Source organism: Vipera berus (assembly GCF_964194415.1).
Source record: "Vipera berus genome assembly, chromosome: 3".
Classification (NCBI taxonomy): domain Eukaryota; kingdom Metazoa; phylum Chordata; class Lepidosauria; order Squamata; family Viperidae; genus Vipera; species Vipera berus.
This window is the reverse complement of record NC_138204.1, coordinates 111467201-111495047: the sequence shown is the minus strand read 5'-3', so window position 1 is coordinate 111495047 and position 27847 is coordinate 111467201. Positions and strand designations below refer to the sequence as shown.

At 36.5% G+C, this 27847-nt stretch overlaps 1 protein-coding gene across 2 annotated transcripts in view; it reads left to right on the top strand.

Moving 5' to 3' along the window:
- SOAT1 (sterol O-acyltransferase 1) overlaps positions 1 to 22464 on the top strand; it is a 30479-nt gene extending 8015 nt beyond the window's left edge. Inside the window, exons 3-16 of one of the 2 annotated variants that reach the window (XM_081322765.1) lie at positions 5530 to 5588; positions 7223 to 7350; positions 7442 to 7501; positions 8433 to 8540; positions 9131 to 9413; positions 11984 to 12062; positions 12816 to 12897; positions 14385 to 14430; positions 14960 to 15089; positions 16359 to 16456; positions 17684 to 17782; positions 18472 to 18607; positions 19149 to 19294; positions 21206 to 22464. In XM_081322765.1, the coding sequence (XP_081178891.1) occupies positions 5530 to 5588; positions 7223 to 7350; positions 7442 to 7501; positions 8433 to 8540; positions 9131 to 9413; positions 11984 to 12062; positions 12816 to 12897; positions 14385 to 14430; positions 14960 to 15089; positions 16359 to 16456; positions 17684 to 17782; positions 18472 to 18607; positions 19149 to 19294; positions 21206 to 21262 (1511 nt within the window). In that variant the 3' untranslated portion in view covers positions 21263 to 22464. Of the gene's footprint in view, positions 1 to 5529; positions 5589 to 7219; positions 7351 to 7441; positions 7502 to 8432; positions 8541 to 9130; positions 9414 to 11983; positions 12063 to 12815; positions 12898 to 14384; positions 14431 to 14959; positions 15090 to 16358; positions 16457 to 17683; positions 17783 to 18471; positions 18608 to 19148; positions 19295 to 21205 lie in introns of both variants that reach the window. The other variant, XM_081322764.1, reaches the window with a different exon arrangement.
- Positions 22465 to 27847: the final 5383 nt, after the last annotated feature.

Below are 27847 nucleotides of genomic sequence, written 5' to 3'. Positions count from 1 at the left end.
TTCTTTGGCAAGTAGTCTGATCTTTTGCCAGCGAACCCAGTACTCATTATTTCCAGTAAGAATAACAGTGCTTACCAGTAGTCTCCTCTCAACTGGGGTATAGCGCTGAATGGGTCTACCTTACATACCTATATTCTCTTTAGAGCGAACAAGCCTGTAATTCCAAATGAATTTTCAGCTTGTGCCTACTATCTTAGTACAAGTGTTTCAATATTAATATATTTAATTTAATTTCAATATTAAATGTTCAAAGTAATTTGTCCCAATCATTTGGTTTCATTTATCTATGCTGATTTGGTGGGAACTACCAATATTAGCTTCTTTGCAAAATCTGGTGTGGGGAAGGAAGCTTGGTTATTCAAATATACTGTAGCTTCGTGGAATAAAATATTGCCTAGCTTTCCCCCCCCCCCCCTTTCCTGCTAGTTTCTCCAAGCACCTAATCAGGGAAAATTTCCAGATGCTTCTACCTGAGATTCTTTGAAGAGCAACATTGACTCTTTATCATATTTAATTGTTCAGGTGTAATTAAGTTTAAAGTTCTAGGAGAACCTCATACTATCAACACAAGGCTGATGGTCATAAATCTCTTTCTTGAGAACAACAAGGACTCAGCAAGGATAATCTGCAATAAAGCAAGGTCCTTCACTGATGATTCCTCTCTAAATTTTCCTCAGTTGTGCCCCTTTTTAATATAACAAATGCTGCTCTGGCATCCCTGACCCACAACTTTTCTCTCTTTTTGTTTTAGATCATATTAGAAACAGTTGTTTTCTCTCACTCCTTTGTAACAGAAGAATAATGATTCACAGGCGTGGATGTTTCTCAGTTACCAAAGCAAGTTTAAGCTGTTCAATGTAACAATAACATGCTTTTAATAGAGTGATCCAGCATATTTGGAGAGCACCAGAATAGTAGCCTAGTGCATATTTCTTTCCTAATTCCAATGAAAAATGTGCAAATTAGAGAATTCTCTATGGTTGCATTAGAGGCTAGTTGTTCTCATCCAAGACATTCATAAATAAATAAACCTTTATTGTCAAAGTACAACATGTGTACATTGAGATTAGCTGAGCCTCCCCCCCCCGTGCTCTCTCCCCCCAACACACAGTGACAACAAACCCTCCATCCCACCACACTATGTGAACCAACTACACCACACACCGGCCTCCCAAGTCAATTCTGCATAAGTCAAATGTCATGATGAGATCACATCTTTTTAACTACATTTAAAATTGGATGATAGTTATGTTTGGAATATAGGGACGCGGTGGCTCAGTGGGTTAAGACGCTGAGCTTGTTGATCAGAAGGTCGGCAGTTTGGCGGGTCGAATCCCGAGTGTCGCGTAACAGAGTGAGCGCCTGTTACTCATCCCAGCTTCTGCCAACCTAGCAGTTCGAAAGCACGTAAAAATGCAAGTAGAAAAATAGGGACCACTACGGTGGGAAGGTAACAGCGTTCCGTGCGCCTTTGGCGTCTAGTCATGCCGGCCACATGACCATGGAGATGTCCTCGGACAAGCGCTGGCTCTTTGGCTTTGAAATGGAGATGAGCACCGGCCCCTAGAGTCAGAAACGACTAGCACGCATGTGCGGGGGAACCTTTACCTTTTTATGTTTGGAAAAGGGAGGAAGTACAAGCAAAAACAAACTAGTACAGGAAAAAATAAGTAGACTGAATAAATTATCTGTTTTTTATTTTTGGTGAAATTGCCACCTTTATTAGAGCAGTAAAATATCACAATATATATTCTGGGCTCCAGTATTAATTTCCAAAGTAGCTGGTAACTGCAAGGCAATTCATAAAGAGCAATTTCTTACTAGTGAGAAATAGATAATACTTGGAACTATCTAAGAATTTTGGTGGACTAAAAAGAGGAATGCCCTTAATTTGAGAACACATGGGAATGGAGTCATCTTTGAATAGAGTACAAATAGTTTGCATTCATCCCCTCCTTTCACATCTATAGCTAAAAGAATTTCATCATTGTTCAATTGGGTATTGCTGATCAGAGTAAGCACTAGTTCCTGTAGAATTAGAGCTCAAGCGGTACTCACATTTTAAGTATGAGTGGAAAATGGTTGTATACGTCCCATTAACAGAAATGTAGAAGTTATTACCTGATCACACTTGTACAGTATAGCCTAGATTCATGATACATATACCAAGGCATATTCCCGCTTTGAATAAAGAGAAATGTGACTTGGAGTCACTGAATAATTTTAGCCTATATAGCTTTGTAGAAGGTTTTTGAAAGAAACTCATATCCATTTAATACAAATTATCGAAAACAATAATTTGGCTTCCATTTCAGCTCCTTAACTTCTCTGTCAGCCCTGAATGTTAGGGATCAATCCTGTTGCCTTCTGGGCTTTACAGTATGGAGGAGAAAAAAGAGGATTCCCTGTCACTATTTCTTCTTGATTCAGTAGAAAAGGTGCTCACACTTCTGGGTTGTCCTCCCAAGATTCCAGTTCACTGGAAAGGATTGAATTCTGGATTCTATATGTTCAGTTTCAATAGAGAAGATACGCTGTTCCTTATTTGTCTCAGTCAGTGACCACTCAGCGTTCTGCTTTCTTGCTCTTATGACAAGCTGACCCATCCTATTTCACAGGTGTGTAACCAAGGCAGAGAGAAGCCATTTCATTGCTGAGATTGAATTTGAACCCACATCCATGTGTTCTGTATATTTTTTTTCTTCTTCTTATGCTCTTTGCTTCATGACTGAAGTTTGCAACTTCACAAAGTTTGCTTCAAGAATACTCCTACTGGCGAGCACATTTCAGGCTTTTTAAACAAAGGCCTTGTTACCAGAGGTCAATGCTCCAGTAGACAGATTCATGAATCATATGGGAGGAAGGTCACATGTTTCTTGTAAGTGATGACTTAGGCAAAAGACTGTGTGTTCTAAAGTTTCTGGCTTAGTGATTCATTTCTGGTGGACCTTGAACAATTAGGCAGACCAAGCCCCTTTCTCTTATTTTTTCTTCTTCTAACCCTGTCAGTTTAACACAAAGTTATTTTGCAGTATGTCCTATCAGTACTAATACTAAACAAGCGCTCATAAATCTGTGCAAACAAGATAAGCACTGATACATTATCATAGCACATCTTTTCCTACATCTCTCTCTCCTTCCCTTATGCAGAGAGAAAGAATGAGGGAAAGAGTATGTGGAGTGAACCGAGTTTCCAGAGTATTTTTTCCCTTTCAAATTCAACTGCAATATCTTAAAGTAATGGGTACATATATTTTCCTCTGTAATTTATATAATAACATTTTAAATAATTTTAGTGTCCCATTAATAATCAACAGTTACAAAGATTACATTGGGCTGAGTAATATAATATAAGGCTTGAAGCTGATTTCCTATCCTAGTTAATGGGAAATCTAATTGATCTCAAAGCTGTTAAATGTGTTTCATGTGTTCTTTAATTTTTGTCTGGAATTATGTCTGCTGCTTTAAAAATAAACTTGCATGCTGGCAGGTCAAAATGTTTGCTAAGAGTCTTATTCCTGAAATCTGTAAAAATTACATAAATAATGGCATGGTTTTATATTATATTATTTTGTAGCAGCTCATGTAGAAATTATACTAAATTATGTATTATCAGGAGTTATTCAGTCTTAAATATTTTCTTAAATATAGGCATATACATGCACATGTGTATTTTATGAGCTTGTAAATTGAATGGAATAAATTGTCACATGAGCAAAAATATACTTGCACAATAGGATACTCAATTTCCATTTGCAGCTTCTCCACTTCCTTAGGAGATTTGTTTAATTAATTCTATACAATCATACACATACAGACTCACAGTCTGTCTCATATAAAAACACTTTCAAGTTTAGAAAGTGTTTTCCCTGCCCAATGCTATAGCTTGCTCATTTCTGCATTTTTGTGGAATTATAGTATATATGCTATGTGTCCTTAAGAGAACCACAATCACTGAGGTAAAGGTGGGGAGAGATAGTAAGATTCCTCTGTAACTGCTATCTGTTAAGAAGTCTCCCCAGTTATAGTTGTGCTGACCATTTTAGATTGCCAATTTAATGAATGGATCCAGGTCACCTTAGCTGTATATACCATATTATGCAGATATGAGGGAAGGCTCCTAAAGCTAAAGCAGCTAAATATCTTGCTAAGCATGTATAGAATATACTGTGTAGTATTATATTGGTGGGAATATAATAGCAGTAAGGTGGCTTAATTTGTCATGAATTGTATCGCAGCAGAAATTTAGATCATCTGTGCCCTTTTCAGGATTGGTGTAATATGGAGACCTTGGAAAATATGAAAGAGTTGCAAATGGAGCAACCATTTCCAAGATTTGATATGCTATCACTTGTTCGTTTCTTAACACTCAAGGTCATGTGAATAAATTCCAAGAATAGTTAGAAACTAACTATTGACCAAGAACTACAATCTTCCTACCTAGAAACGCAATTGTTAAGTAGCTAGAAATATTTATGTATTACATGCTGACTTTGTTGGGAATTATTGTGCTTTGAGTATTAATATGACTTGGCTTAGAACTCTTACAGAGTGTATGGAAAAGTAGTATCAGTTATATTTAAATTTAATTATGCAAGTTAAATATAAAAGATAAACATAGCTACCTTATATTTAATACATTCACCTGCCTTGTTCAGGATACAAACCTCAGGTATGTTGATTTGGAAACCAAAATATTCTATTTCCTTGGCTGTTTTAGAGGAATGGGATCTGGAATTATTTTCATAGAATTAAAAAAATGGAATAGCCAGATTAATGGCTTTCCAGAAAAAATGCTTCAATTGCAATTTCATTCTTGCTGAACAATGTTCTAATAACATGCTTATGTCCAGCAGTATGGTGGGCTTTTGGGGGTGGAACAAATAACATTTTATACAGTTTTTACAATATTATGTTTTAAATGAGCAATAAGTGAAGATTGGATCCTATTTTTTAAAAGCTATTTTATGCATATCATAGCTTTGAGACATTTGAAGTTCATAAGAAAATGACCTCTTGGGCATTGTTCTTATTGACATAATATAAATATATTTTATCTATACAGTACTACTTGAACCTATGAAAGTGGGATCTATATACTTAAAAATAAAAACAGTTATTTCCTTGCCACATACAAAACCAGAATGTCAGGGAGAAAAGTAGGCTAAAATCCTACTTTTTGATATATTTAATTCTTTTTCATTAAATGTCCTGAGTAGTTCTTCAAAATTTTCTGTGCCAGTTACCTTCATTTGTTAAGCATACGAATAGCTATTTGAGGCAGGGAACATTTTGACTTTGGAAAGGTTATTTTTCTGATAGTTAACAAAAGAATAAAATCGCCATGCTTATACAGGTGAGTGCATAATTTTGGGGAGCCTCAATTTCCTGGGTGGATTTTAACATAGTACACTTTTAGATATAGGTTTTTTTCCTGCATGGATATTATATTTGTGTTTTCAAGATATGTAGTAAAGTACAGTATGGTTACAGTTTGAAGACGACAAAGCATGGTTTGTTTTTCTTTAGGTCGAATTGATGTTGACCATGCAATAACAAGAAAGATGCGACTCTTAACAGAAGCAGAGGTAAATAAATGTTACTAACAAGCTTTTGGGTATTATATGTGGCTATGTCTATCAGTTTATAAGCAAGTTAGCCTGTGGTCAGATTCCCCAATCTGTGCTCTAAGATCTATTAACTACACTTCTCAGAATTTCCATTGACCATGTTACATAGAAATTCTGGATACTGGGGAAATTATATTGCTACTAGAGAGTGCTGTACAGGTAAAGGTAAAGGTAAAGTGTGCTAGTCGTTTCCAACTCTAGGGGCCGGTGCTCATCTCCATTTCAAAGCCGAAGAGCCAGTACTTGTCCGAGGACGTCTCCGTGGTCATGTGGCCGGCATGACTAGACGCCAAAGGCGCACGGAGCGCTGTTACCTTCCCACCGTAGTGGTCCCTATTTTTCTACTTGCATTTTTACGTCCTTTCGAACTGCTAGGTTGGCAGAAGCTGGGACAAGTAACAGGCGCTCACTCTGTTACGCGGCACTCGGGATTCGATCTGCCAAACTGCCGACCTTCTGATCGACAAGCTCAGCGTCCTAACCATAATTGAGCCCAAAACCTATGTTGGTAAATGAGACATTTGTTAAGTGAGTTTTGTCCCATTTTACAACTTTTCTTGCCGTAATGTTAAGTGAATCATTGCATTTGTTAAGTTAGTAACCCTGTTGTTGAGTGAATCTGGCTTCCCCATTGACTTTGCTTGTCAGAAGGTCACAAAAGTTGATCACATGACCCTGGAACACTGCAACCATTATAAATATGAAGCAGTTGCCAAGTGTCTGAATTTTTATCACATGGCCATAGGGATATGCTGCAAAGGTCTTAAGTGTGAAAAACAAACATAAGTCATTTTTTTCAATGCCGTTGTAACTTTGAATGGTCAGTAAATGAACTGTTGTAAGTCAAGGACTACCTGAATTAGAAATAGCCACTTTTTATTGAAAAAAGGCTATTTGACTTTTTGATACATAAAAAAGTGGCTCATGTTTTTATTGTTTTATGCTGTGAGTTAGCAGCAGTTGATCAAACAAAAAACTATTTTAAAAAAGACCTGCCTTTTGTGAACCTACTGCACTTGAAAGTTCCTGATTTGTTTGTTTTTGGCAGGTTACAAACCAAAGCTAAACATTAACCATCTTTCTTTTTGTTTTAGACTAAGGGTGCTGACTTTTCTTCTTCTGTTAACAAAATAATACTGCATCAGAACAAAATTAGTGCCATAGTTCTATAAATGCATGAAAATTCTAAATGAAATATTTTGATTCCTTAAATCTTAAATTCAAAAGGTTAAAGCATTAAAAGTCACAATAGTATAGGCATCTGACTCCTCAAAGAAATCAATGAGGCTTAATTTATAGATTTTGATACGTATGTGTGAAATATGGAAGTATGGAAGAGAACTAATTATATACCGGTACTAATGCTAATTATATTCTAGAAGATCTCTCAGCTAATAATTTTAATTGAGAAAAGTTTTCACAAGAGCTCCTTCTGAATGTTTTGTCTCAGTCACAGTTTTGTACTGTGGCTATATTTCCTTATTGAGAATGTTTCATGAATGCTGCTTGGGCAAGCAGTTGTTTGGATGTGATGTTGCTTTAAGTAATTGTGATTTTTTTCTTCTATTCTTTCTCTCAAATTTTACCAGCAGTTGAAGCCAGCATTCATGAAGGGTGTGGACAAGCATTTTACTGAAGTTATCAATAGTTTGATTGCAAACTCTATGCTGCTGGAATCTTCCCCGGCTGCTTTTCCAGAGAAAGACGGTCTCAAAATCAAGTATGACGGTTCTTCATTCAGTAGGCTTGATTTCTTACTTGATTTCTTTACTTTTGTCTTTTTTTAATAATGCCTGTTCCTTTTTTCACAGGGGAACAAGAGCACCTCCAGAACATGGAAAAGTTTTCATTCCCAGAAAATCTCTCTTGGAGTGAGTATCTTTAATGGGTTTGTAGATTACAGTAGTACTAATGATAAAATTACTATTGCTTTATTCCCCTTTGGAAATGCGATTAAAGCACTCCAGTTTCTATGATCCATAATATCGGGATGTAAGGTCATTTGTCTCATTTTTATCATCCTTTACATCATTTTTTTCATTATCCATATTGGTTGAACCTGGGCATTTGGTTAGCCATGGTGTATCTAGAGTTCCTATCAGAGCTGACCACAGCTTATATTCACCACTTTTTCCCTTTTCTCCTTAAAGTTGATCTCCTGTCTAGATGTATGTATCGTTCAAAATGACTCCTAGTAGATGGCTAGATGCTCTGATAAAATTTACACCACCTAAATAAAGAATTTACAGTTAGGGAGGAAATGTGTTAACTAGACTCAAGAACATATTTTGTATAGGTCAGATTCTTTTAGTCCATTATTGTCACCTCTTGAATAGAATAGACCTTGAAGGGGCCTTGGAGGTCTTCTAGTCCAGCCCCCTGCTCTAGCAGGAGAACTATGCCATGTCAGACAAGTGACTGTCTAGCCTCTTCTTAAAAATCTCCAGTGTGGAGAGGCCACAATTTCTGGAGGCAAGCTGTTCCACTGGTTAATTGTCCTCACTGCCAGGAAGTTTCTCCTTAATGGTCTGTGGAGCACAATCTACTTTGAAAGTTTGCTCAAGTTCCTTTAAAATGTGAGCAGTCTGGTAGGGAGTGGAGTGGGTAGCACTCATTCATTCATTCATTGTTTGTATGACACTTATTCAAGTGGCTAACAATCATGAATATTATGAGGGAAGGGAACCAACTAGAAAACCTGGACGTGCAATAATATTTTTAAAGATTATAATGGCTAATATTTTGCCCCTTTTTCTACAAATTTCCTAATTTTATTTTGTTCCATTGAACTTCTTTTCATAGTGAGTTATTTGAAGTGAATCATATCCGGACCATCTACCACATGTTTATTGCTCTCCTCGTTTTGTTCATCCTCAGCACACTTGTGGTGGACTACATTGATGAGGGAAGGTAAGGACATCTTGAAAAGGTCAGCTGAAGGCAGGCTTGGTGCTACATTTTGGTATTTGACCACTGGACTACTGGCACCTCTTCTTTATTAAGGGAGGAATGATTACCCATCCAACTCTTTTTTGTAGAGGAGGAAAGCTGCAAAGAATCCCATGATTATATTTCACAAGATTGTCACAACAAAGGCACTTAGCCAAGGATGTGTCCTTGCCAAGGTTCTGTAACCTGTCCTTGAATTCCTTGTGTACATCTGGATGATACTATGTTTGTTTGATATTTTATAGCAGCTTTTCTCAGTGTGGCATCTACTAGATGTGTTGGCTAGGTCTAATAGAAATTGTAGGCCAACATATATGGTCCACACTGAAGTAATGAAGACTGCTTAACATTATTAGATATATCTTAACATTTCTGCCTACTTATGAGTCTTGTATTTTTTTTAAAAAAAAATCAGATGTAAAATTATCAGTCTTGATTTTACTAGCATTTAATCCCTCTCCCCCACCCCCAATCACACCCCAAATACTGTATTTTTACCTAGTGAATGAAGTTCCATTAACCTTTTTGTTTTCTTTGATTTTTTTTTCAAGGCTTGTACTAGAATTTGATTTCCTCGTTTACTCTTTTGGCAAAATGTCTATCGTTGCTCCAACTTGGATTTGCATGTTCTTCTCCACGTTATTTGTGCCCTACGTCCTCTTTGTCCGGTGGGCCCAGTGGTTCCATAGCTCCTCCCACAAGATCATCTGTTCCACTTTATTTGGGGCACTGTTTGTGATTTTCCAAACAGTCTGTCTTGGATTTGGACCAATTTACATTGTATTGGTTTATGATCTACCGCCAGCCTCTCGTTTTATAATTATACTTGAACAGGTGAGTTTCATTATTTGCAAAGTGGATCTTAATAAGGCATAAATCTTTTTTTCCACAGAAATATGTAGATTATTTAAGAAAAAACAAGTTTGAATTCTCCTTTTGTAGGTGGGCGGAATGCTGTTTTTCTTCCATTTCAAAAGATTTCTCCTTAATATATGGATTATGACTTTACTAATCTTTCATTGTACTTGTCAAAATCAAGATAGTTTTTAAACAAGCAAAAAAATTAGTTGGGCATTAAATCTCAGGAATCAAAAAGTAAAGTAGGAACACCACTGTAATCCTTAAATGGTAACAGGTAACTCTACTCTCCACATATTGTACTTCAGAAATAGTGGACTTTTGATTATGGTATAGCAGATTGTTTCTCTTGCTGCTTAAAAATGCTAGGGGAAATGATGGTGCCCACAAGTTCATTAGGAAGCTGTGCTATATAAGTGTGGCAATCTTGGAAAAGAATTCTACTTTAGCTAGTTTAAATGTTATATTTCCCAATAGGCACAACATTTTAGCATTCAGTTTATTGTTCTTTCTCTAACATAAAGGTGAATCAGCTGCCCAACTTTTAAAATATTTATTTGTAAAGAATAATAGCAAGATATCGATCAAAATAGCTTATTTGTAATCAGGGTTATTGGGGAAAATCAAGCATTTAGCAGAAAATCCCAGTGTTCATCTCAATAGTACCATATGACAAATATGTGAAGTTCAAAAGGAATAGTTACAAAATTTTGTCTCTGAAAGATGTCAGTATGTCAACCATAAAAGTAAGATGATACCTTACTTGTATGGTTAAAACCGAATGAGTTAATGGAGAAAATAAAAGTAAAGGTAAATATTACTAAAATATTTCTATAGTTGGAGGGATAAAAATATTTTTATGGAAATGACAATTGTCTAGATTTTATTTATCTCTTTAAAAAAATAGAAAAAGCAAAAAAGATATGCAAATACATAGAAAAACTATGCATAGAAAGCCAACAATTTGTGTTGATTTTCCAATTTGGGGAACTTTGGAATCTACATATAGAACACCTTTGGTTGGATGGACAGTATTAGGGTCTAAATACACTAGAGCAAAGGTCCCCAACCCCTGGTCCGTGGACTGGCACAGGTCTGCAGCATGTTAGAAACCAGTCTGCACAAACAAGCAAAGCCCCATCTGCGGTATGCAGCAGCACACAAAATCATACCCCTTCCAGTCCACGGGAAAACCTCTCTCCACGGAACGGGTCCCTGGTGCCCAAAAGGTTGGGGAACCCTGCACTAGAGCTCAGGTATTCAATGGGCAAATGGTGTTTAAAGCCCTACATGGCAGGGGTCCGGAGTACCTTAGGGAACACCTGCTGCCGGCGTCAACTTCCCTCCGCCCTGTGCGTTCCCACAGAGAGGGACTCCTCAGGGTGCCACCGGTCAGAGAATGTAGATTGGTGGCCCCCAGGGGGAGATCTTTCTCTGTGGGCGCCCCGGAGCTATGGAACCAGTTACCGGTTGAGCTCCGGACGGCGCCCGATCTTCGCTCCTTTTGCCGCGATCTGAAAACATACCTGTTCGAACAAGCCGGCCTGGCCTGAGGGGGGATTGGTGGGGTTTTTTACTATCATTTTATTGGGGTTTTTATTAATGTACCAACTGTTTTTATGGGCATGTATTTAATTATCTTTTAATTTTTGTAACTCTGTGTTTTATTCTTGCCCTGTACACCGCCCTGAGTCCTTCGGGAGAAGGGCGGTATAGAAATATTAATAAATTAAATTAAATTAAATTTACATTATAACACTCCCCTAGATTTTTTTAAATTTAAATTTATTTTATTTTATAGTTGCATACCATTGGGGAGTTAACTTCTTGATCTTCAGCTTTATCATTGGATAGACAGTGTTATTGTTTGTGTGTGCATATACATATCTTTTATTTATCTACATAATTCAAGTAATTCCAGAAACCATTATAAACACAATTGCAAAGTTAGTCTCTGATGCTTTGATATCATGTCAGGGGATTGATGACTATTTTAGTCTACGGGATTTCCTGCATTAAAAACTGGAGCATGTTGGAACATTTAGAAGATGTTGGAATGGGACTATAAATTTGATCTGTACTTGAGAGTAATTCTAGTTTGGAAATGAGGATTGTCAGTCTTGTTAGGGTAGAAGGAGGAGAAGACACTTATAGTCAGGATTTTCCCCACTGTCATTCCTTTTCAGTATAATAGCTGTAGTTTTATTAACGTTGTTTGGGCAAGAATGATACATTTTAAAGATATGAAGATTGTTCTGACATGTTTCAAACATTTGGAATGTATCTATATATATGAACTCTCGATTTATTAAGAGTGCAGCAAAAAAGTACCGTACTCTTTTGTGGAAAGACAAAGATGCTGAATTTATACTCTTGGACGGATAGCATTTTTCCCTTGTGATCATGGCTTCCTATTATGTTTAAAAATTGAAAAATTTGATATAGTATGTATTTTTCTCTTATGTCATTTTCTCTTGCATAGTTGTCCTTTTCCTCCCATTTTGTTATTTTTTTGAAACAGATCTTACCTGTCATTTTATTTATAGGTACGCCTTGTGATGAAAGCTCACTCTTTTGTCAGAGAGAATGTTCCACGAATAGTCTCTGCTACTCCTCAAAGCTCAAGTGAGTAATTGTGCCTTGCACTAATTCTATACTGGTAGCCCTGAACTTTGCAACCATTCATTTAGTGGCTACCAAGTTACAATGGCATTGAAAAAAATGACTTAAGACCAGTCCTCGTATTTACAACCGACACAGCATACCCACAGTCATGTGATCAAAATTTGGCTGCTTGGCATCTGGCATGTTGTTAGGACAGTTACAGCATCCCGGGGTCATGTCATGACTATGTGCAAACTTTCCAGCCTGTTTCTGACAAAAGCAAAGTCAACGGGGGGTGGGGGGTGCAACCAGACTTAATGACTGCATGATTCAGTTAACAACTGCAGTAATTGACTTAACCGTAGCAAAAAATATCATAAAACCAGGTACGACCTTGATTAGCAATGAAAATTCTGATGCCAATTGTGGTCATAAGTCAAGGACTACTGGTAGCAGGTGTGAGGATAAAACCTTCGTGTCCTTTTTGCTGTTCTGGGAGTAGCACTCTATTAGGTGGCACTGGTTTACAGGCCCGTGTTTCTCAACCTCAACAACTTTAAGCTGAATTCTGGGAATTAAACGTCTACACAGCTGACTTTGAGAAACACTGATATAGGCTTGTCCAGTCAGGCAGAACTGTAGGAACTTACGAGAAGCATCGTTGTACTTGGAATTAATAAGCCAGGAACAAGGTAGAAAACAGGAGTTTACTTTTTGTGTGTGTGTTATATGTGCTAGTACCAAACTACTTTTCTGGGTTTTTTTCCCCTCCAGATTCTTTTCATCCTCCTAAAGTTTCCCAGTACCTGTATTTCCTTTTTGCTCCCACTCTTATTTACCGAGATGAATATCCCAGGTAATGAATAACTTTGCATGTGGCAATTTCATTTCTGTTGTGAAGGGATTGGCATTATATGTATTTGCTTGTAGTATTGCTAATTTTTAGCCAGGATGCAACTAGGGAGCCAGTTTGGTCTAGTGGTTACGGCACCAGTCTAGAAAGCAGGAGAGTTCTAGTCCAATCTTAGCCATGAAAGCCAACTAGGTGACTTTCAGCCATTCACTCCCTCTCAGCTCAACCCACCTCACAGGGTTCTTGTTTTGGGGAAAATAGGAGGAGGAAAGAGTGTTGAATATGTGTCACTGCTTTGAGTTATTTGTAAAAAAAATTAAAAGCGGGATACAAATAAAAAAAGTTAGCTTCTAAGTGCTAGAGATTAATTCCTATAATATCATTGTACCCTCATTGTGTTGATTTTCTTCTTTAGATGTAATTTTTACTAAGAATTATAATTGCAGTAATAAAAACTAATACAAGCTAAACCTACAGAAAGAGAATAGTATGTAGAAAAAGTACAAGAAAAAAAGAAAAATGTGATAAGAAAATATGTAAAGAACTGACTTTCAAACTGCACCACAACTATAAACAAATTTAGAAACCCTTCACCCACTACAAAGTTACAAACCAAATACTCTTCATCCCATGTCTCATCCCTTAACCTATAAACAAATCTATACAACTTCAACTTTTTAACTCCAATGTCTGCAAATACATAGTCCTTAAAGGGTTGCCACAACTTTGCAAATAAAGGTCTTACTTTAAGCTTAAATAAACCAGCTTTATATTCTTTTTGCTTCTAACAATCCTAATCTTTAATTCTATGGAATATTGTTGTAGGATTTGAATTCTCTTTGCTTGTTTATCCCATTGAATATTAAAGAGCTGCAGACAAATCAAATATAGGTAGTCCTCGACTCGTGACCAGAATGGAGCCTGCCCATTACGGTCGCAAGTTGTGATGGTCATTAAGTGAAGTAACCATGTGATCACCTCACTTAATGTCCACCATCTCTGCTCTCTTTGATGCAGTCATTAAGCAGAGAATGGAGTACATTTGGGGTGGGGGAAGCCTTGGGGCAACAAGCAGCAGGCCCAGGACTGCTTGCCCCAGACCTCCCAGGGCTTCCACCACCCCCTGAGATACCCCATGTTATACTTCCCACCCCTCGGGGTCCCCACAGGCCTTGGGCCTACTTTCGCCTCCATGGGTGTCTTGGGCTAAGCGACTGGTCGTAAGTCAAGGACTACCTTTAATATTCTTATCATAACTTTTGAATTAAATACATTGTGCAATTGCATTAGCAAACATACTTTTTATGAGCAGAGTGAAATTGCTCCACATTTTCTATTTCCTTTGTTCCACCCATGCTTTCAATTGCTTGCAATTGAATTTATATTGTGTTTACTACAGTCAATATCTAGGTCATGCACTTAATTATACTTGCTAAAAATATGATGTGAAAACCATTTGAGAACTGAATAATGTAATATATTCTTTTCAGAACACCCACAATAAGATGGAGCTATCTGGCTACCAAGATTGCACAGGTTAGTGACTTTACGGTACTTTATCTGTCATTTACCTGATGGAAAACAGTCCTTGGACCTAAAAGCACTTAGTAGCTGCCTTGCTTGTGTATCTCCACTAGAAGCGCAGCCAGTTTAGCTGCTTTCAGTATTAAGGCCTAATGGGAACCTTGTACATATTCCTGTCTTTGTAAAACGTTATAATCTTAATTCTTAAACCATGGTCAAAGCATCCTTCAACAGTTAGATATTGCAGAAAATAGTTGCAGGCTAGGAATAGTAATCACTTATATCTCATTGTGAAATGCCCTGTCTCTACTATTAAAAAATAGTATAGAGTTAAATGGAGTGGAAGTGGCATCCAGCTCAAATGTACTAATTTCAGCAAGTGATCCTGTGCATTGTTTTTTTTTCTGATTCAGAATTTAAAAATAAATGAAGGTCACTTGAGGGAGATGAATGGTCGGTCGACAGTTTTTTTTAATTTGCCCTGTGATTCCTTCCAGATTTCTCTGATTATTAACTGATTTTGGTTTTCCCTCTTGTGTAGATTCTTGGTTCATTGTTCTATGGTTACTACATATTTGTAAGACTCTGTATTCCAATGTATCGGAATTATAGCCTGGGACACTTCAGTCTACGAGGACTAGTTCTTTGCATCTTCAACTCTATTCTTCCAGGTGAGCTCCTGTGAATCAGCCTGTAGATCTTTCCTTCAAAGCTTTTGAATGCAATGCAATTACAAATGTGCTATAGCTAACAGATAGACAAATGAGGCATGCTAGATATGTGTTAGCAAATGATCTCTCTGGGATTAGAGAACATAAAAGAAGACAAGCATCATTTCTTTCATAGGCATTTTGTACCAGAAGAAGATTAGTTATGGGCAGCCCTATACTTTTCTAAAATAACATAAACACAAATAAGCTTCTGCATTTTATGCTCCTATCATTTTCTCAGGCAAAGGAGCTCCGCCTTTAATTTAAAACACTTTAAACATATAAACACTGCTTCTGGATATACCATACTATGGCACATCCAATTCTGCACCATTTTATGAAGCAGTTGGTGACCCGAGATTTTACATAGAGTGAACTTCTATTTCAAGTTGTATTTTGATTATATTTCTTTCCCATAAACGTTTTACAGTATTCCTTTTTTCATATCTTGACTTTCATCCTAATTCCACCATTCTTTCTCCTGCTTTTATACTGACTTCTTCCTATAACAGCTTCCTTCTTAACAGTTTTTGCTACCCCCTGATTGTTCCTGAGTTACTATAAACTCCTTTCTTGCCATTTTTCTACACCGGGACAGACATTCTTTTGTTTCAAATATTCCCAGCCACTAGATTTCCTACTGCTTGGCCTATAGACACACCTACATACAGTAGGTGGTAGTGCTGTGTGGATGTTCTACGGAGAAGGTGGCTGTCACCGTGGTCAGAAAACGTAACAACTGGAAATAGTTCTTCTTGACCGCTAAGTAATCCTCTACTTACAGAAAGGATACCACTTGTTGAAATGAACACTCTTCAAAGTAGATGTTTTAAAAATATATAACTCATCCTTTTTTCTTATTGTTAAACTTGGTTCCAGATGCCTAGTGCTCTACTTGTTCTGCCTGTTTCCTTTTTACCCTTTCTTTCATTTTGCACAGTACAGTCTTGCCCTCATACAAAATCCCACTTTTCAACATGCAATCACACTAAGATGTTGCTGAAATCTATTCACTCAAATGCTGCCCCAGAAGGTAACTTCTTAAAAGTAATCCTTAAAAAATGACAAGCCATACTTGTTGTTTTCATAGGTATCATTAGGATACCTAAACCACTGAACAGGCTGAAGGTGCAGCCTGTTTTCAACTTTAACTTGCAGATATTAGCAACTTATATTTAATCATAATAAATTAAATTAACCTCCTTTTATTTCCTTCCTTTTATTTCCTAGGTGTATTGATTCTGTTCCTGACCTTCTTTGCATTCCTTCATTGCTGGCTTAATGCTTTTGCTGAGGCGCTCCGCTTTGCTGACAGAATGTTTTATAAGGTACCGTAATTGAGGCCCAAAGTTCATAGTCTTGCCAGCCTTTTCTGAAGGATTCACTACGACTGTGCAGTTGTACCAAATAATTGGCAAGAGGCAAGAAGGGAAAGGTACCCATTTAGACAAAAAATATATGTAGTTGTGCTATGTGTACAGTACATATGCACAGGTATGTACATGCATGTGCATAGGGACAAAGAGTTACTGAGGATGCTCTCCACAATATTGCTATCCTTGAAATACTTTAGGCAGAGATTTCATCAGACTTTTAGTGAACAGAAGGTACCATGCCTATGGATGTTACTGTTGGATTTCATGTTCACTTACACTAAGTTACATTTATTTATTTATTTAGACTGACTGACTGACAGAAAGAGAAATAATTGCCATGTGTGCATTTGCGAATTAAAACAACTTCGTTGGTGGTTTGGCATGGTTTTGTCCAGGAAGAAAAATGCTTTTTTAGTCTTGGCAATTGCTGAAGTCTTTGAATGGCAGATGATCTTACAGTAGCTTGTTCTGAATCTGCTATGTTTTCTTTAAGCTTGTAACAGTTTCTTGTGCAGCCTCAAAAACAATGATAAAAATATTTTTGGAGCCATAGCAAATCTACTTTATAGTATTTTTCCTAGAAAGATCTAATATTCTTCTAAGGGACAAGCCCTAAAGAATCTGGTAAGATCTTCTGAAATATGAGTTCCTTATACTCCAAGTGAGTTTTATGGGGTCTTCCATATGCTTTGGGATCACACCGTATCTTATTTCTGTTCACTGACTATTGCAACAAAATCTGATGGGTCTGGAAACATCGTTGAATGCTTCCATTCTAAAGTGTTTCAGTAAGTTATAAATTTAAGTTGCAACTTTTTTTCTTTTCTTTTCTGTCTTTCTTTGAGTTAGTCTTAATTCCTGTGACTACCTAGACTAGTCCCTGCAGCATTCTTGGCAAGGAATTTTTGGAAGAGGTTTGCCCTTGCCTCCTTCTTAAAGCTGAGAGAATGACTGATAACCAAGATAACCCAGCTGGCTTTGTGCCTAAGGTGGAACTAGAACTCACAGGATCCCAGTTTTGGGCTTAGTGCCTTAGCCACTGCACTAAACTGGTGTAAAGTTGCAACATCTGAAGATTATATTTTAGATGCTATTGAAATATTTGAGTAGCAGCAGATCCTTGATATAATGGTCCTCAATTCGGAACTTCATTCTCTATTCTTTTTTACACCTTTTTAGGACTGGTGGAATTCTACATCTTTTTCAAACTATTACCGAACCTGGAATATCGTAGTACATGATTGGCTGTATTACTATGCCTACAGAGATTTCCTTTGGGTAAGCAGCAGACTTATAAGTAATTGACTAATTATGTCGATGCCAATTCTAAGTAACCACTTTAGGTAGATTTTCTCCAAGATTTTTTATCCATGGGGTTTTCTTGAAAAAATGCAGAAGTGGTTTACCATTGCCTCCTTCTGCATAGAATGAAATGACACCTTTGCTATTGTCTCTAAAGTGACTGCCTACTTCAGCTTCTTCCTATATCCCTCCTGCACAATATAGGTGCCTACTTGCTTTAGCTGGCAGGGATGATAGTCGTGCTTTGGATGACTCTGCTGGTAGTATGTAGTCTTGGCAAACATTCCCAACCTTCTTCACTCATCACCCCCTGCCATATGGAGGCAGTACATCAGTACATTTTGAGTGTAATCATTTTCTTTTTGTGTGTTTTTCTTCAATACACACTTACATTTAAGTTAAGTACAAAGCTTAATGGGAACTCTTTCTTCAGATAAATATCACATATTTATTTATTCTGTGCTATGTTTATACCACTATTTCTTCTAAAGGTAGCCCATATTGCTATACATCCTGATTGAAAAGAAAATATAAAGAAAAATCTTCATTTATAAATTTCTGTACAAAGTGCTAACAGGACGTTTTGGGTGATTGCCAGAAGCTGCACAAATATTTTTTTTTAAACATTGGATATTGTCTCTCTCTTGTTTGTCTGTCAACCTCAGTTCTTTGGGAAAAAATTCAAAGCAGTTGCTATGCTGTCAGTTTTCACGGTTTCTGCTGCAGTACATGAATATATCCTGGCCGTTTGTTTGGGTTATCTGTATCCAGTCATGTTCTTCTTGTTCCTGTGCTTTGGAGGTAAGTAATAAATATACCCTACAGCAGTATAGCAAAATGTTGAGAATTTTTTTTTAATAATAAATGGCTAATTTGCAAAATGTAATCTTGTGAGGTTCCAGTATGGCTATCATTTGTAAACTCTGATCCAGAAGCCATCTGTGATCTCAGATCACATCCACTCTTTTCCGGAGCCAGTTCTGAAGTTGATGGCAGAGTTGCTTAGTGGGAATATCTTAGGTATAGAGTCCTATTGGAGCACAGGTGAGTGAAACCTGCCTCTGATTTGCTGGGGAACATTGTGAGAGTAGAAGGAGAAAAACAGAATAGAGTGAAAGATTCTCTGTCCCTCCTCTTAATAGCTGTGTGTTATGCCTTTGATTTTCCCATTTTAGAGTATAAAATCCAAATTACATCTTGACCAGCATTACTTTTCAATCTGATAGACTAGCCTTGTAATTTTATTAAAACGTGTTTTATCATTGCAACATTGTTCTAATGCATTTGGGAGTAGTGTGGGGAATAGAATTTAGAGTCTAAATGGTTGTTTTTTTTCCTTCAGTGGTTTTCAACTTCATTCTCCATGACCGGCGGAAAAACCCCATTTTTAACATCTTCATGTGGACGTCCCTCTTCCTTGGCCAAGGTGTCCTTATTTGCCTTTATGGGCAAGAGTTATATGCCCGTCAGTATTGTCCCAGAGAAAATGTGAGTAATCTGTTTGTAATAACAATAGGTTCAGAGCCATGAATTTAGAGACAAGAACTACGAAAAAACCATTCATAATTTATAAACATTGCATTTAAGTTGCAGCACTCTGCGTAGTTGAAAAACTACATGAATAAGAGTTGTTTGAATGTTGAGTGGCATAAAAGTTAAGTACATTAAAAATTAAAGCTTGGGAAACTGAAAAATATGATTATAAAAGTGCAGTCCAGCTCAATAGCACTGAAAAGGAAAAACAAGAAAACCAAGAAAAAGCAGCATCGTTGAATAAAGAACTCTCTGACCAACTGAAGGATAAAAAGGATAAGTACAAAAACAGAAAGAGGGACACATAACCAAGGCAGAATACCAACAAATACAACAAATGTTGTATATAGTATGTGTGTTATGTATGTGTACACTTTGAGAGCAAGCAACTAAATTTCATTTTTAATGTGTGCCATTGTGCCCACAATAAAAAATGACAATAAAAGTTATCTATCTAACAAATAGCCCTAACCTGCAAAGATGAAGTCAGGAAAGCTAAGGCTCAAAACAAAGTAACACTTGCAACAAATGTCAAAAACAATTTAAAAAAGGTTTCTTTCAACACATAAAAAACAAAAAAGTCAAAGAAACAACTGGTCCACTAATGGGAGAAAATGGCAAGGAAGTAATGGGCGGTAGAGAGAAAACAGGATTGCATAATTCATTCTTTGTATTTGTTTTTACGCAAAAAAAAAATACAATCCAACTTACCAAAAACAAAACTGTAAAAGATAGTCTAGGAATGCAAATTAAAATAAGCAAAGATAAGGTAAGAGAACACCTGTCAGCTCTAGACAGATTCAAATTAGTGGGCGCCGATGGGTTACATCCCAGAGTTCTGGCAGATGTGATTTCAGAACCATTGAACCACATCTTTCAAAGTTCTTGGAGCACAGGGAAACTACCTGAGGACTGGATAAGAGCTGATGTGATCCCCATCTTCAAAAAAAAGGGGGGGGGAACAGATCTAGGAAATTACAGACCAATCAGTACCTGGGAAAAATCTTGGAAAAGATAATAAACAAATCTGCAAATACCTAGAAGCAAACAAAGTTATAACCAAAAGCCAACATGGGTTCATCAAAAACAGATCATGCCAAACAAATTGTATTTCATTCTTTAACAAAGTGGCCAAATTAGTGGATCAGCGAAATGCTGTGGACATAGTATACTTAGATTTCAATAAGGCATTTGACAAAGTAGACCACAACCTATTACATGGTAAGCTAGAAAAATGTGGGATAGATAGCATCACCACCAGATGGATTTGTAACTGGCTGACAAATAATTTATCAATGTGTCATCCTCAATGGAGGTACATCCACATGGAGGAACGTAAGTAATGGGATACCCCAAGGTTCCGTTTTAGGCCTAGTACTCTTTAATATCTTCATTAAAAATCTAAATGACAGAATAGAAGGGGAACTCATCAAATTTGCAGATGACACTAAGTTGGCAGAAATAGCCAACAACCCAGAAGACAGACTCAAAATCCAAAAGGATCTTGACAGACTTGAACACTTGGCCCTATCTAACAAAATGAAATTTAGTGTTGATAAAAGCAAGGTTTTACACTTAGGCAAGAAAAACCAACTGTACAGGTACAGAATAAGTAAAACTTGGCTCAAGGCCAGTAACTGTGTGAGGGATCTTGGAGTCTGTCTCGACATTTATTAGCAAGAAGGAGAGTCTTGTAGATTTGGGAGAATCCTAGGTTCCTCTATAAATTCTTTGCATTTCCTGGTTACCAAATGAAAATATATCTGGGTTATTGTGTGATTAAATATGCTTTATTGGATGGTGCTGGACAAGACAAATTATTCTATACTTTTTGCCTAACATTCCTGTTTCTCTTGTATCTTCTAGCCAACTTTTCTGGATTACGTGAAACCACGTTCTTGGTCTTGCCCTCTTAAGATATGAAGACCTCTGAGAATTATCTTTAGAACCAATATCAGAAGATTCTCTTTAGTCAAACAATAACAAAGTGGGTCCAGTGATATAAATGAGTTGAGTCTTCTTTTAAAGGAAATTGTATGTATTTCTGGAAAATGATGGCATTTTGGCACATGAGGCAGCTAAACTTGTACAAGGCTCAATAGGTGTTTCTCATTCCAAGCTCATTCCAATATGAGCCATTTCCATGCTGGTCATGAAATTTGCTAGAAAGTTAGTGAAGAAATTTCTAGTTAAATTTTGCCTATTGCAAATAGTTTTCTATGTATTATTCCTTTTACCTACTATTTCCTTAAAAAGTAGTTTTCTGTGATCTGGATAATAGTGACCATTTGCATAAGTCTTCGGTCAGAATTACACTTGAAATGGGATACTTGAACAGTATTTGTACTGCAGAATGAAGAAGCCAGCTGCTGCTTTTGTGCAGAACCTGAGAAAAAAAACATTCATGTCTACTCACATTGGGCTTAGGGAAAAAATGAGGAAAAATTAAGATACCTTTGTAATTTTTTGTTATTTCTTAAACCATATTGTAAAGGATTGCTGAGATATGTTGCTGAGGGCCCTCTTGGGTGGTGAGTCAAAGACATCCTGCCCTTGTAAGTGAATGTATTGATGCCTGGTTTAGATCACCTGCAACATGTGGGCTTTTCCTGTAATAGTAATTATATAAATATGTCATTTCGACCGATGCAGCCATGCAACGAATATTTGTAGAAATTGTAATTTGGCCTAGGGTATATAAAAGTTGGGCATGATCCAACACTGCTTTGAAGGGTAAAATTACTGCCTGTATGAATAATGTATTGTGAAAAATATGTCTAATGTTCTGCTTTGACATCTTTCAGTATTTTTTTTCAAATTAAAGAAAGCCTAGTGTTATTGGCTGTACCGTGTAGTACTTCCTTTGATGCTTAGTTTCTTAATAATCTGGCAACACAGAGTGGCCTCTTGCTACCATGTTCATTTATCTTTTAATTTTTGAACTGTTAACAGAAGAACATGTTAAATACTAAATATGTTTTAAATTACATTACAGGCTTATAGCAGAGTTATTAGGGATAGCCTTGGAGCTTCCATTAACATTCAGACTAGGACCAGTTTCTGTATTAATGACACGTTCTGCTGAAGATCAGAGAATTTAAAACAAAATGTGTTTAAAGCTTTCCTTCCCTCTTTAGGTTAAGGCCAATTTAAATGTGATATTATTAACCCAGTTAACAACTGTATGAGACTTTTTTAAAAAAAGAGCTTGCCATGAAAGGTAGATTTTATTACAGCCTCTCTTACTTGTTATGATCTCAGTTTGAAGACTTTGTAAGTGAAGCCCTCTTTATTTACAATCATAGGCAGTTTTCCCCTCTATCAGTAAAAATTCAGACAGCCCTCAGATATAGTTTCATGCATTAGGTTCCTGTGAGCTAGTCTGTCTCAGTTATGAGCCTACTATCTTCAATATTGAATCTTTTACAAACATCTTTAATATGTGGTCATATGTCCATTATTTTTACATTCTTTATTGATTGTCGCTACAGTGATACAGAACATAATTAATATTGAAGAACTGAGAAAAAGCGTTGCATTGAAAAGCTTCAGTGTTCCACTTAAAACAGCAGTTTCCTCAGTAAGAGTCCTTTAAAATAATAAGGGGGTGGATTAGGTATGGAATACCCTGAGACATAATTCTGCCAATGTGACACATAATCACTATATTGATAGCTGACAGTTAATATCCTACAGAGCTGATAGAGCCTGGAGATAAGTATTAGAGAACTCTGGTTCTCTAGTCAGTGTGAACAATTCACAAGGCATTGGGCTGTGATTCAGAGTAAATAAAATAAAAAGTTGGAGATGGGGAAAATAAATACAGTTTATATATATTTGAGGTCTTGCCTTAATTGATTCATGGTTTGCTAGTGCATTATAGATGCTGGTTGTTCTCTTGTTTTGTCTAATTTTGTCAAACTGAACTCATATAGCACTTGTTTTCTGTAGTATAACTTTAATTACTTAACTAAAGTGATTTAATCTAACTAGAGAACACCAGACTCAACTCTTTCAGGATAAAAGCAGCTTAATAATATTAAAAGGGCAACTGGTAGATTTTCATTCTGCAAAAATATTTTAATTATCCTTTATTTTCTTAAAATTCAACAGACAGATTTCAATATTCCGTTTAAAAAAAATTCTTAGAAGATGACAAACTGAAAGAAACGTTGGAACATTTGATACAAGATTTACACGGTTGATATAAATTAAACCATTAAATCACCTCATTTTAATAGAAAGTTTCACGCTGAAAGTTTTCACACTGAAACCAGCTTTTCCTAAAAAAAATATTGTATATATTTCAAGAATTGCTGGGATGCTTGTATTTATATTTGGTAAATATGTTATGGACAAATCGAATAACATTTACAGAAAGAATACTGAATTTGTTATTTTGAAATAAAACCTGTGTTCTTCTAAATTTGTTCTGAAGTAAAAGTTTTGCCTCTCTCTTTAATCTGTTATTTCTTTAAAAGACCCAAACTCAATTTTCTGTTTCCATCCTAAAGTCAAACTATAGTTAAATAGGATCTGCAGTTAAAGAATCCAGGATGAAGACAGATGGCAGATGAGAGATGAAGTGCCTTTGTTTATAGTAATGACTGAGAAATGTATCAAAACCTGCTAACAAAATATTCCAGCCCACAAGCATAAACATCTAGTGCAAGATGTAATGACATCATAAGTCATGACATTACATATGACATGCTGGAGGTGATTCTTCTCCATTCCCCTTGCAAACAGATGCTCATGTATGCCAGCCCAGCATTTGCAAGCAGGATTACTAAAGCTATATACTGTAAATTGTGTTTAAGAAAACACTGGATTTTGTGACAAAGTCTCTACATGAAATGTTCAGTTAACTAGAACACATAACTAGAAGGTCTTTGAATAATAAAAAACATTATTTGGTATTATCATGAAAAGAATCAAGTGCAATATTAACTTCACTATTCATTTGCAAATTCACTCAAAATAATCAGAAAAAGAATAAGGAAGGAACTTGTATTAAATCAACTTTTAATAATATCTTTCTCTCCCAATCATTATAACAACAAACATGTTGAGTTCTCACAATATGTCAGTTGGCATTTGTTTGTTATTTGGTGTGGCCTGTTACTCGTCCCAGCTTCTGCCAACCTAGCAGTTTGAAAGCACGTAAAAATGCAAGTAGAAAAATAGGGACCACTACGGTGGGAAGGTAACAGTGTTCCGTGTACCTCTGGCATCTAGTCATGCCAGCCACATGACCAGAGATGTCCTCGGACAAGCGCTGGCTCTTCGGCTTTGAAACGAGATGAGCACTGGCCCCTAGAGTTGGAAACGACTAGCACGCATGTGCGGGGGAACCTTTACCTTTACTATACTTTTAATAACCATGATTCAACTGAATGAAAAAGGACAAAGACCATATCTGACTTAGTCTGGTGCATGAACTTAAGACTTTTTCCAAAATATACTATTATTCAACTGTAGTAGTGGTTTCTACACAAAGGTATGAATATAAATTCAAAATGCCTGAATAATTGTGAATGGCATAAAAGGTTTTGTTCCTAAAACAAGAACTTTCCATTCTTTAAGAATTTTGGGGTTGTATGAGCCTTGCCATTGATACAAAAACAGCATTTATAAGTTTTATTGTAATCTAACCAAGGAAAGCTATTTGTGTGTTTGTTTGAAGAAAACATGTAATGTCCTTAGATAAAAATTTTGTTTTCTTCCAAAGACATGTAATGTCCTTAGATAAAAAAATTGTTTTCTTCCAAAGACATGTAATGTCCTTAGATAAAAATTTTGTTTTCTTCCAAAGGTACACATAGTATCCTAAACAACTTCATTTTTATAGCTTCACAATCTTTTAGATTGAGTAGGAACTGGTAAAATTGAAGAATTTATTGTTCAAGCAAGGTGGTTCAGACTTCCCCCTTGGAAGCAATGAAAAGGATTATACCTTTGCTAGGGATAAGAGGAAATGTGATTCAGTTTTCATCCATTGGATGAGTCAAAGACCATGATTTTGAAGCAACTAATTTTATTGACCGATTAAAAAATGTTGGTTAATTGTAAAAAGTATTGAACTATATGTATGATCTTTGTGTCATGGAAAAAATTATACTGTACTACAGAAACTTAAATATACTTTGCTATCTGTGAAACATGTCATTCATATACAACATACTTCATCCTGACAAACTTCATTCAAGCCTCAAAGTGTGTGATCACCAAAAATGTGCTAAAAAGTAGGTGGCATTAACTGTAACATTTATTTGCAGGGTCAAAAGTGGCACCTTCAATAACACTATCTGGCTAGTGGCCCTTGTAGGCATTCAACACACTTACATTTTTTTTTCTCCTGCAGTGCCTGGTCATATGATATGTGAGGTTTTATTGGTATTGTGAATCTCTTAATAAAAATGTTCACAGCTAGAATAAAAACAAAGGAAAATCAAATTAGGTAAATTATTTAATAATTGGGATTATCCAGTTAGGTATTAGGTAAATGTGTGTATTACTATAAATCCTTATAAAACACCTTTTGGTTTTCAGCAAGTTGCTTGATTTTATCCTGTATTAGGTTGCACACATGCAGAAGGAACACTCAGCTGAACTTTTCTGAGACTAAGGTTGATTGGATTAGTACTTTGAGAGACAGTTGGGGGATTCCAGATTTGTAGCCTAAACTAGGAAGATAATATTAAACCACTTTCATATCATACTGTCTCACAAGACTGTGTCAAATAATCACCAGGATCTGAGTACTTCAAGAGATGCTTATGTTGTGGTTCTCCTATTTAATTTGGAAGTTAACTGTTCAAGCCCAACTATATTAAGTTACACAATACCCCAATTGATCTCAATAGAAGAGAATATCTATAGCTTGAATAGGTTGCTCTCTGGGCTTGATTGATTATAAACATTTCATTACCCAATTATCTAACGATCAGTGTCTGTTGCCCCAGTGATTTACCTAGTTGGGTAATGAAACGTCTGCAAGCAAGCAAACAAACTCAGAGAGTACCAAGAACTCCACACCTCGATCGATTTCAATGACAACTATGAACTCAAGCCTTGGAACATCAAAATGCATACAAGTATTCTATCGAGAACCTTAAAGACACTACTGTAAACGCAACAGTGCGTTAACGTTTCTGGATTTAGATTCTTGTAGAAGTTTCCAAATCGGCGCCATTAAGTACTCTTAGCACTAGCTCCTGCCGTTCCTTGTTCCTGGTGCTGGCTGTATTTCTAAGGCGCCTTACAGGCATCAAACAAGCAAAGCGACTTTCTCTTGGCTTCCAAGTGCGGGAGTGAGGGGGGAGTTCCTGGGCAGGGCGTTTTTTGGCTTCGCGAAGGGCCACGCAAAGAGCGTCCTAGCTTCCCATAGCAACAGCGGCCGTCCGGAAGCCGGAAGAAGTAAGTAAAGAAATAACTTGTCTTCCCTCAGCTCGCTGCCAAATTGTCTTCTCTTGCGCGGTATTGCGGTTTTGCCCTTCGAGATTGAGGCCACGATGATTAGTCTCGCGCTGACGCCTCTAGCCCTCATGGAGCAATCGCTTGGAAGCTCATTGGTTATTTCGGACAGAGTTGTGGATAATGTTAAGTTTTGGAGGTGGGGAATGCAGTAGTTTTCTGATAATTCATAAAATGGCTCCTTGAATGGTTCTAGTTTTGGCTTTTTGAAAACGGCCAGATGGTTAAATTGCTATAGGCTTCTCCCTTCGTTAAAAGCAATGGCATTTCAAAGCTATTGAGATAACATGGATATATATATACATATATATATACATACATACATACATACATACATACATACATATATATATATATATATATATATATATATATATATACGTACACACACACACACACACACACACACACACACACACACACACACATATATATATATATATATATATATATATATATATATATATATATATATATATATATATATATATATATATATATATATTCAAAATTTTAAGAATCTGAGAACCAATCTGAACATCCAACCCCGACAATACAGGAGACCAATAGATGTGTTCACATTTGGTCTCCTGTATTGTCGGGGTTGGATGTTCAGATTGGTTCTCAGATTCTTAAAATTTTGAATGTGTTATTTCCAGAAATCCAAACTGAAAATTGCTTTGGGTTCAAACCAGAAACATAATTTAAGAATACATTCTCGATGGAGAGTAAAATGGTGGCATACTTATTAACTAAGGTTATTTCCTAAGTTAGATCAATTGATAGTCACTCAGTAAATAAAGTTTACATCTGTGACTATTGCTGTTTATCAACTGCCCCAAAACAATTACTGCAGATAGGTAGAAATAGTATTCCTAATAACAAATCCCTTTAACTAGGGCTGATTCATTCTAATAGGTATTAGGTTTGTGCAACAGCCTAAATATACTGGATCAGCCCATTGGAACAGGGAAGGTTTTACAAATGCTTCATAAGAGGAAGTTTTATAGACTTATAGTAGGCTTATATAAC